We start from the raw sequence: 10955 nt of genomic DNA, 5'->3' as shown, positions 1-10955 counted from the left end.
TTTACAGTTAAAATATATGTTTATCAAATAAAGTCTAATGTTACAAATAATCGGGGATCCCTTTAAAGTTTTATTGATAAGACCTGGAATGGAAAGGCTTCTATATACCTGTCTGACTTTCTGCAGCCTTTTGTTCCCACCTGATCTCGTAGATCTAAAAATCTTTTACTTATAGTTGTCCTGAGGTTCGGGCTGGTTCCCAGAGATGATCAGGTCTGTGAAACTGGTAAATTTAAATGTTAAGTTCTAAATCTGAATGTGTCAGTCTAAATTTAAAAGGTACATCTTAAATGTTGAATTTTACATTAAGTATTTCGGAACAGACTGCAGCCTGTTATGGTGTGCAGCTCTTATGTCGTCATCATCCTGCAACAAAAGCGAACGCAAATGCTGCTGAAAACTGCATTTAAAATCTAAATTTAAAATATATTAATTGAAAATAATATAGATGGTGCATGTTGTCCGGCAGTTTGAATTGCAGCTCGGACACCGACCGCAACTGCATGTTTGATGTCTTGTAGGGAACCGTTCGCAGCATTAGCAGTTGCTACTGTCTCAGGATGATGATGTCATAACCAGAGCGGCGCACCAACGGGAAAGGCTGTGTTCTGTTTCGAAATACAAAAATCTAAACCAAACAACTTTTAACCACAATATTTAGGATTTAATTTTTACATTTAGATTTAGAATTTAATATTTAGACATAAATGTAACATTTATTACAAATTTGCAGAATGTAAGAACAGTAAGCTGGGGGACGGGAGTCAGCTTGACTTGGGAGTAAGAAAAGGGGGCTTTTAAGAAAATAGGTTGGGAACCACTGAGTTAAATAGCAATAACACGCTAGTGGAATTTTTTAACTAGGATTTTACAATCAGAAAGTGAGCTAAATGTTAAAAATGTGTAAGTGATATTTTTTTACATTTAATTTTACATGTGATGCTCCACCAAATAACATTGATAACATATTGTGGAAAACAATATGTCACGGTGCTGAGATGAAGAATTGTTGAGATACTCAGATGTAAAATAACAACAAGTGTTGACAAAGGGGGACGTCGAAATGTCAATAAAGCATTGATGCAATGCCTTTCATCACAGACTGGAGAAAAAAACCTGATGGTTCTTCAGATTATTTTGAGTCTGTTTCAGAGAGAGACGAAGAAAAGTGAGAGTTCAAATAATATGTTTCAATAAACAAAGACCAGGTTCCTTTTTTTTGATTAGTTCTCCTTTGATGTCACTTTCTGTTTCAGTTTTGCTGAGCCAAGTTCAAAAGAAAATATCAGTTTTGTGGGAAAAATGTGACAAAATCATGTGTATTATATAAAGTTTCTTATATATAAAGATGTTTTCCTTGACTCTGTATTTGAAGTTATGCAGGCACTGTAAATCTCTTCTGGTCTAGTTTTAAATTGTTTTTGTCTTTTGAACTATTGTTGCAAGTTGTCGTTTCTGTGTGCAGCACTTTGGCCCCCGATGTGCCCATTTGATATCTTATCAGTAGCTATCAACAAGCATTCCCAATCCTTGTAGGTGGCCAAGGGTCTGGGGATTTTTTTATTCAGAGGGTGATCCAGCTTGAAAAAGTGGAACTGCAGCATTTAGCTGGATAAAGAGACTCAAACTGAACAAAGTGAGCAAAATTAATAACGACAGAAGGATGGGGGGGAAAACCACCCGATCGGAAGAGAATAACCCAAAAAGTGTCTCTAAGACAAGGTTTGAAGATTGTCTTTGCTGTGGGAAACTGATGCAAGAAAAACACAGTTCTGCAAGGTTTGCAGAAAAGCCAAAAAAAAAAAAAAAAGATCCAGAAATTGCACCAGTATGTCTGAACAGTTTTTGAAAGCCAGAAATGACAGGAAGAATAAAGAAATAAAGGAAGTGATGGCAGGTGCTGCAGGGAAGCAACAGCAATGCTCAGCGGAGTCTGACAGGAATGAGCAGAGACTCTGACAGTCGAGAAGAGAACCAGGAGAAGCTGCTGGCAGAAGAAAGTAAAGTCTGAGCAGTGGAATGATGCTGTTTTTTTTGTTTTGTTTTTTACTTCGTCTTGGACTTGAACTTCTTTCCGAAGGCTCTCTCCAGCTCAGGAACAGACAGAGTGAAGGTGAAGGAGCCGTCAGTTTCTGACCTGACCACCCGGGCTTGAAGGTGAGGAGGTTGGATGAAGAGAAACATATCATCAAAAACTTGTTTGGTGAACAACACACAAGATAATAAAACCATTACACACAAGACAGCTACTAAAACTCAACCAAAACTAACTGGGAATTTTCACAGAAGACAGATGAAATAAACAAGTGAAACTTAGAGATAAACCAACATAAATTAAAAGCCTGGCTTTCCTTTAAGTGTTTTATATCACCTGATCATTACTGCCAGAGTTTTAGATTTAGATATTCTTACAGTAAATGTTGAAATGTGATAAAGTTGTAATCGGTTTGTGTTCTGCACACAAAGACTGACTAAATGTGCCAGAACTCTCATGCTCAGAGTTTGTGTGGTGACTGATTCTCAGCTACAAGTGTGTCAAATTTTAGGTCAAAATTTGTAAAACTGACTGAAGTATAGATATTTTAGTATTCACTACGGTCAAATGGCTGTGGTGGCCATCTTGAAATGTATTGACTCCAAAGGTTAGTTGTAGATGTACATCCAATGACTATTTCCAGAAAAAAAAACATTAAAATGTGGACAGTACTTTGTGGGATATTTTGCCAACCGTCTGACAGAGTTGACAAAAACTGGATAATGTAAAAAAAAAGATTTTATGTAATCTGTGTGGGACCTGTCTCATCCACTACAGTCACCCATTTATTATCTTCTGCTTGTTCTGAAGTCGTGTGAGGGAGGCAGCAGCTCGAGCAGGTAGGCACAGACCTCTCTTTCCCCAGCCACCTCTTCCAGTTCTTCTGGGGGGGGATTCCAGGGTGTCCCCAGGCCAAACGAGAGACAGTGTCTCCAGAGTTTCCAGGGTGTTCCTCTGGGTCTCCTCCCAGTTGGACATGCCTGAAGCACCTCCCTAGGGAGGCATCCTAACCAGATGACAGAACCACCTCAACTGGCTCCTCTCCATGAGGAGGAGTAGCGGCTCTACTCTGAGTTTCTCCTGGATAACTGAACTTCTCGCCCTGTCTCTAAGGGAGAGTCCAGCTACTTTTTTAAACCCCCTGTATCCACAATCTTGTTCTTTCAGTCACTCAGGGGAGGGTGGGAACATAGACCGACCTGTAAACAGAGAGCTTCACCTCATAGCTCAGCTCCCTCTACACCAGGGGTTCTCAAAACGTTTTGAGTCTGGGGAGCCAAAAAAATGCCAGGGACCCTCTAATGAACCCCTGCTGTTTTAAAAGATAACTTACTGTCGTTTCAAGCCCTAAATGCCATGGGAATATATATTTTTTGTTTAGTTTGTTATGATTGTTTTATTAGTTCACTGTTCTCCGTGCATTTTTAAAAATAAAAACCAAATTAACAATTAAGTGAAATTTTTTGAGGACCCCCATGATACCTCTCACGGACCCCTGGGGGTCTTGGGACCCCAGTTTGAGAATCTCTGTTCTACACCACAAAAGACTGGCACAGAGTCCACAATTAGAAGGTGGTATGATAGTATTTTGGTATACTGCCGTATAAAAATATGGTGACTTTTTTAAAAGGTATGACAGTATTAGTCACGTGAACCGAAACGTCAAATGTCCACAAGGCTGCGATGAAAACTGGGACACAGATTCTAGACTCTTTAACAACTGACTGACTGACAGCTTTGAGACCACAGCTGCTTAACGGCACAAAGACCGGCTAAAAGTATGCAGCAGAGTGGATACAAACATGGTAAAAATCTGATTATGTTTGAAACTTAAAACCCTAAAAAGAAGTACTTGGGTGTACTTTCATCTGTGTAAATTACAGACATGAGGGGCAAAGCTATTCTGTGACTCCTGTTGCTCTCATCAGCAGAATGAGTGACAGCAACACGTCAGAGCAGCTGATGCCTCACTCTAGCTCTAGAATGTCATATGCATGCTCAAAGAAGTTGTTTCTCTGTTATTTATTAATTAACTACCATGCACAGACCATAGCCCACCTTTCTAAATGCAATACCACGGTATGAAAAACGTGATGTACATCCAATGTACGTTTTTCTGAGAATTTCATTAAAACCTGTGCTTTGGTTCATGAGATATTTTGCTAACAGACACACAGACATGGGCAAAAAAAAAAGAAAAGCTCTGTGCATGTGCAGAGCAGAAAATGCTTCCTCTGCTTGTTACATTATGTTCTCTCTCATGTACACAGGCTTGTTTTAGTGCTGATGTCATGACTTAGGAAGGTACTGTTTTTGTTGGCTGAGTCTCTCTGGCGGGCCGACAAAGTTACCAACTGATGATATCACTGCCGTTCTTCTCTTGAGACGGTGATTGAAGTAGAACCCAAGTTGATATAGTGAAGATAAGGTGTCAGCAGCACAGAAAAACACACATATTGACTCTGGCTCTGCTGAAAGACTGTTCTGCTCACAAAGCCAACTCCTGCAGAACGAAGCGGGTCTTTAATGAGTTCTATCAAAACTCTGAACACAGCTTCAACCTTAGCACTCGTCAGCATCCTCAGTGTGAGTGTGAGCGTGAATGTTTACGTGAAACCCACCCAGGTCGTTGTTGCTCATCATGGCATTGGAACCTCGAAGGCGCGGGCCCTGCTGGGTGAAGTGATATCCAAACTTCAACAATGTCGTGTTTTTCTCCAGTATGCTGGCTATCTCCATCTCAACCTTGTTACCCAACGGCTGGCTCTAGAGTTTGGAGATGGTTTGGGATAAAATGGGGTTAGAAGCAAATAGAACAAAATATAAAAAAATCAAAACAGAGACAAAAAGAGATGATAAAAATTGACTAATATCTTTAATGGAACTACAAATTACCTCCATGGCAGCAAAGATTAAAATTGTAGAAAGACATGGTGTGTTTTTGTCTAAAAAGGGGACATATTGTGCTTTTAAATCCTTCCTCTTCACATTTAAATCATTCAATTGGGGTCTATATAAAGTGAAACTGCAATGTTTTGGTCTAAATTACCCATTATTGTAACTCATTTGAGAGCAACTCGTTTTGGTGCTGTCTCTTTAAATGCAAATGAAACGATTCACACCCCGACCCCTCCAGGTCTGACTCCCAATGATAATTGTCCACACCACCCTGTTCGGCCATTTTTGTATTTTGATCGCAGAGATAAGACTATATAGCAGTGCAGAAACGTTTTATGTACAAATTAATTAAAAGATGTCAACAAAGGAAGACTTGTCCATCCAGCCTTACATGTTGGAGTCAGAGTCTGACCCAGAGCCAGGTTCACAGCAAATACTGTGAAGTAATTGTTCAAAAAAAGTAATAGGGAATTAAGATAACTGAACAAGTTGAAAAATGACCCAAACTTAATATGAGGATACCCAGTGGTGGGCAGCGCTAATCCAAAATTAAGCTCTGCAATTTCTAGAGCGCTTATGAAATATTTAGGTCCACAACTTCAAAAGCGCTCATGTCATAGAAAAACTAGTGGAAGCTAATTTTAAAGCGCAAGTTCAATTTGACATTTACTAGCTGGCAATAATTCATGTACAATATATGTACAACACTACCAACTAGCAGTGTATGAATCTTTATACAGCTTAACCCTACAAATGCCGATTGCTGGGGATGTGATTTAATGAAACAGACCTTTGGCTCCTGGTGTAAAAATTAAAAAGTTGTTGAGGATTGCTAGTTCGGCTGATACTTTGTCTTTTTCTTTTGTTTGTTGTAGGTTTTGCATCAAAGAAGCATCAATAAAGTGATTTTAAAACTGTTTATTGGAAAACTGAAGCGATGCATTCTGGGTAAATGACGGATTTGATTTGTGACGGGAAACGAAAGAACAGAGAACAGGAAACTATCTTCCCTTCAAAATAAAAGCTTGGATTTTAAAGTTTTCCATGTAGTTACTCCAGTTGACCACTAGGTGCCAGTCTTCATCAGCATAATATCTTTAAAACATTTCTGAGTCTCTAACACCGTTGGCCGATTGCTTCGACCAATTACGTCAAGTATTGAGCTCCAGCATTTAAACTTTTTTTAAAAAAAGGAGCTCCGATTGTAAAGTAAAATAAATCAATACATTCAAAATTTTAGTATGGATTACAAATGTTAACTGTTTTTGCTATTGCCTTCCTGCTATGTAAGCAGACACAAAACATTGTGGGAAATCATTCCCGTGACCGAATGCAACAGTCAGCAAGGATGTATACCTTCCCAATAAGTGTGTTTATCTGGGAGGGGTGCTGTTGGATAGATCATGTGTTGTGATTCATTGAAAGCCATACCTTCAGCTGTTCAAGATAATGATGACTGGTAGATAGTTATTAGCGGTACTGCATTTTAATTTTAGATAGCACAAATCTGCTAATTGCAGACCTAAATATTTCGTTTGCGCTTTAGCGGTTTGGTGCCCACCACTGAAGATATCTACGCAGCACTGGGAGAGACTAAATTCAAATGTTCTGCACTCCTATGGACTCCAGATAAATAACAAAATGTATTTAACGGCTAAAAAAGTGGATTTTGCATATGTCCACTTTAACTTTATTAATATTTAATCTCTGAATATGGAAAGAAATCTGAAATCAATAGACAATATCCTACAAAAGAAAATCTACAGTAAACGTGAAAACAGATGTACACATAAATTCAGCCCTCAAAACTTCTTGCCACTGAAATATTTTATCCCATCCTCATGACTAAACAGCTCCGCCTCCTTCAGGCTGGATGGGTGCTGCTTGTGTCCAACGATACTTCAATCGAAACAGAGATTCTCAGTTAGACTGAGGTTTGGGCTTTGAATGGAACCACTGGAGTGGAGCTTTAACAATATGTTTAGGGTCATAGACCTGCTGAAAGGTGAGCCTCAATCCAAGTCTCAAATCTTCAGAACACTCCAGGATGTGCTTCATCCATCTTTCCTTTAACTCTGATCAGTCTTCCACTCCTTCCTGATGAAAAACATCCCCACAGCATGACGATGCCACCACCATGCTTCACTGTAGGGATGATGTTCTCTGAATGATGAGAGGCGGTAGATATGCCTAAGATAATCTGTCACTTTTTATTGCTGGAAGGTTTGAGTTTGGTCACATCTGACCACTGCACCTTCTTCCACATGTTTGAGGAAGGAATTCCAAGTAACGCCTTTCTCTCTGTCAATCAACCCAAGAGCTAATCCACAGGCAGCATTCTGTTGATGTCAAAATCGTAAGCTTGCTGTTCTCACTTCTACCCGGAACCATAGGAGAGGAGGTACAGACTGCGCGGTTCAGTGTGGTTCTGCCCAAATGGAACCTGGAGACACATTCGGCAGAAGCTGAATTGATCAGAACCACGACAGACCGGTGGAGAAAGGCTGAGACTGGGAGTGTTGCCCAGTGACGTAACTCCAATTACTTCCTGCCACATAAATGCAAAGAATTGTGGGAATTGTCTCCTAAATGAAAACCGTGACCCAGAAGGGCAGTCAGCTAGAGTAAATAACCTCTGAGAACAAACAGTTAACAGAAGGGGGGCTAATAAAATACAACAGTTCTGCATTGTATTGACTAGAAATGGATATCTTCCTCTGCTGTTAAAAATAATGTTGTTCAATACTTGGTAACCCTTTCTTTTACAGTCCCCTAATTACCATGCAATTACCTAGTAGTTTCATGCTAAGTAATAATATTTTACTATGCAACTACTTGTTAATTACAATAATTTACCATGTAATTACTTGGCAAGAACATATGTTTCAATTTGTTTGTATTCTTTTGGTTAATAATATATAATTGAGGTACTATTGAACAGTGTTGTTACCCAATAAAAGTAGTTTTACCAACATAGTAGTTTACTGGAATGGCATGGTAATTAGGGACAATACTTATTCTTTATTCGTATAATATTTATTCATTAAGTGGAAATTTACTTGGTTGTTTATTGGTAAATGCTGAGAAATTGATGTACTATTAAGATCACTAAATTAGTGCATTTGCATAGTAATTTTCTAAATATACACTTTATAACATGGTAATTAGGGAACTGTAAAAATAAAGTTGGCAATTTTTTAGCAAATAATGGGTAATTGAGATAGTCTTGAATTGTAATAGAATTACCCACTAAAATTTGTTTAATTTCACAGTATTTTTATACGCTCTTACCAAGTAATTACATGGTAAAATACTGTATTACCAATAATTGTATAGTAAAATGATTTTACTTACATGTAAATGCTAGGTAATTGCATGGTAATTAGGGGACTGTAAAAGAAAAGGTTACCCAAAAATTTTTAGCGCTGCTAAATTTTAAAATGTAGAAAGCACAAATCCGAACACAGTTTAAAAGTTTTGTAAAAGCCCTGAAGTGCAAACGAGAAATTTATGTCCGCAATTGGGGTTACAGTGCTTTAGGGGACTAGAGCCCACCACTGTGTATAACCTCATATACGTAACTAAACATGAAACAGTGAGCTGGGGATAAACTACGCAATATGACACACAAGAAGACGACCTGTGTAAGATCTGTCCACAGAGAGCCGTGTGTCAGTCAGTACCTGATTGTCAATTTTAAGCTCAAGTAGTGTGGTGTTACACTGCAGCGACTCGATGAGGGCCAAGACTCCAGTCCCTGTTATGAAGTTTGACTCGACATTCAAACTCTTCAGAGTCGTGTTCACCCTCAACATCTCTGCCAGTGCCTGAAACACACAATGTATATTCCCTGTTAAATCAAACTTTGCTTCATTCAAATGGTGGTATCATTTATAGCCATACAGAGGTTGAGTCAGAAGCCTCAGGACACTCTTTTATTTCAGAAAGAAAGGAGAAAATGACTTTTATGGATACCCCAAATAATGGGTGAGGGGGTCTATCACTGGAAAAACTTGCCCTTGATGGTGGATTTCAAGATACTCTAAACATAAAGCTGTGTCCTAATTCAGGGGCTGCAGACTACCTAGACTGCAGTCCCTGAAAACCACAGCCTATGTACTCCGTGTAGGCTGCATAAAGGGGGCTGGGAAATAAGACAGCCTAGTCTTTGTATGACGTATGTTTGCTTGACCTGTTACCACATTCATACATTTTACATGCCTTCAGATGCAGCCTTTATTTACGACGTTTTGTGGACCGCATTCGTCAGCCGCATGATAAGGAACCCACAAAATGGGGCAGACTTTGGCGTGGGGCAGTGACGTAAGCGGCCGACAAATGCGGTCATCGAAGGATGCAACCCCTCAACTGAGACACGGCCACAGTCTAAAAGATAGGCTCCCTCGCCCATTACTTGTATTGTCGGGTCATTTTCTCTTTTCTTTCTGAAATAAAAGGGTGTCCTGTAAATTTTGACTCCTCTTATACATCCTGGAAAAAAAACATGTTTGCATTTGTGTTGCTAAAGACTTACAAACGCTACAGGGTCGTTGCTCCTTGTTCCTACAATACTGAACCTTTCAACCACAGTGTTCTTCTTTAGAGCTTCCGCATACGCCTTCAGAGTCGGGATAGGAATATTCTGCATAAAGAAATCCAGAATAATACTGTACATCAGCATGTGTTTAGGATTTGTTTGAATTACTGGTATGTGTAAGAACATAAAATGACAGCGTGCATAAATACTTTGGTAATACAATTTCCTCTCTATATCTTTTTTTCCCTAAAATCAGCCCAGCATTCTGACCTTTATGTTGTTGAGGTTAACCTCCACCAGGTCTGGATCATTCCTCTTCATTCTCATCAGTGTTTCTTCTACATCAGTGGCGTTGGGCTCCTCATCAGGAACTGGTTTATACTGGGTGCACTGGATCACACCTGAGAAACAATGCCCAGATTCTAGTTAGGGATAAACTTCATGATCAGCACATCTGTTTAAAGGAGTTGCATTTTAACTATATTTGGAGATTATGGTGAATTTCCTTTTGCTTGTAAGGATCCCTGTTCGTAGAGTAAATCCATTTTATCCCTTCTTGTTGTTTAGAGCTTCTTTTTTAAAGTTATCTAAAAGTTTTTGTATTTTCCTACCTGGAGCCAGACTTAAATGTCATTTTCAAAGTGGTCATGATCAGAAGTTTTTAGGTCTTTCAAAATCTTTGCTTTGACTTTGGTCACTAATTCTCTCTTTTTGAGTTTAGTACTTGACTATTTTCAAAGGAATGCTTATGTGTTTAATAAAACAACTTAACTCTGACTTATTCTGTCATGAAAAGGCTCTTAAAGTCAAGGGTTGTGTTGAAACGTAACAAAAAACCAGCAAAAAATCTATTTGATATGAGTTTTAGGCCTTTTACTGAATCTTATTTTATTTAAAGGATTCCTATAACTCTTTCTTCCTGGGGCCCAAACAAACAACAGACAGATTCTGCAATTTTAACACTATTACAACTCAAAATCTCAACTCAAGTCAAAACCAAAAGAATAACTACAAGTTTTCAACTACAACGATTCCAAAGAATATAAAAAATAAAGAGTTCAGTTTTTCCGTCACTGTTTTGACCAAATATTCAGTGAAATATCATTTCATTATGGATAATTAATTGTTTTAGATTCTTTTAAAACTACTATGATTACTAAAAAATGTTTCTGAAAGCAACACCGTTACTAACAGACAGCCAAAAAAACTCTATTTGTTCCATTTACTTTAGCTGAATCTACAAAAACAGATGCATTATAAGACAGTTTGACATAAAATTTTATTTTAGCACCAACAAGGTCATAAAGATTCAACGTACAGTATAGAGCAGTGGTTCCCAAACTTTTTATCTTCTGACCCACAAAATATCCATGGCAAAAACTTGTGACCCCAAATATTACTGGTCTGAGTGCACAAACTTTGTTAATAACCCTAAAAACACAGGCTTTTTGACAATCTAAACAGCTTGTACACAAATACAAATAC

The 10955-nt window shown here is 38.5% G+C and overlaps 1 protein-coding gene across 2 annotated transcripts in view; it reads right to left on the bottom strand.

The window, feature by feature from the left end:
* The window catches only part of tmod1 (tropomodulin 1), a 43582-nt gene that overhangs the window by 7574 nt on the left and 25053 nt on the right, over positions 1 to 10955 (bottom strand). Inside the window, exons 7-11 of one of the 2 annotated variants that reach the window (XM_014023486.1) lie at positions 9741 to 9871; positions 9468 to 9575; positions 8617 to 8760; positions 4657 to 4801; positions 2051 to 2150 (exon numbers count right to left, since the gene is read on the bottom strand). In XM_014023486.1, coding sequence (XP_013878940.1) covers positions 2051 to 2150; positions 4657 to 4801; positions 8617 to 8760; positions 9468 to 9575; positions 9741 to 9871 — 628 coding nt within the window. The remainder of the gene's footprint in view (positions 1 to 2050; positions 2151 to 4656; positions 4802 to 8616; positions 8761 to 9467; positions 9576 to 9740; positions 9872 to 10955) is intronic. The other variant, XM_014023487.1, reaches the window with a different exon arrangement.

This window comes from Austrofundulus limnaeus, unplaced genomic scaffold (genome assembly GCF_001266775.1).
Source record: "Austrofundulus limnaeus strain Quisiro unplaced genomic scaffold, Austrofundulus_limnaeus-1.0 Scaffold372, whole genome shotgun sequence".
NCBI lineage: Eukaryota > Metazoa > Chordata > Actinopteri > Cyprinodontiformes > Rivulidae > Austrofundulus > Austrofundulus limnaeus.
The sequence above is the reverse complement of the archived record's forward strand: the minus strand, read 5'-3'. Positions and strand labels throughout refer to the sequence as shown.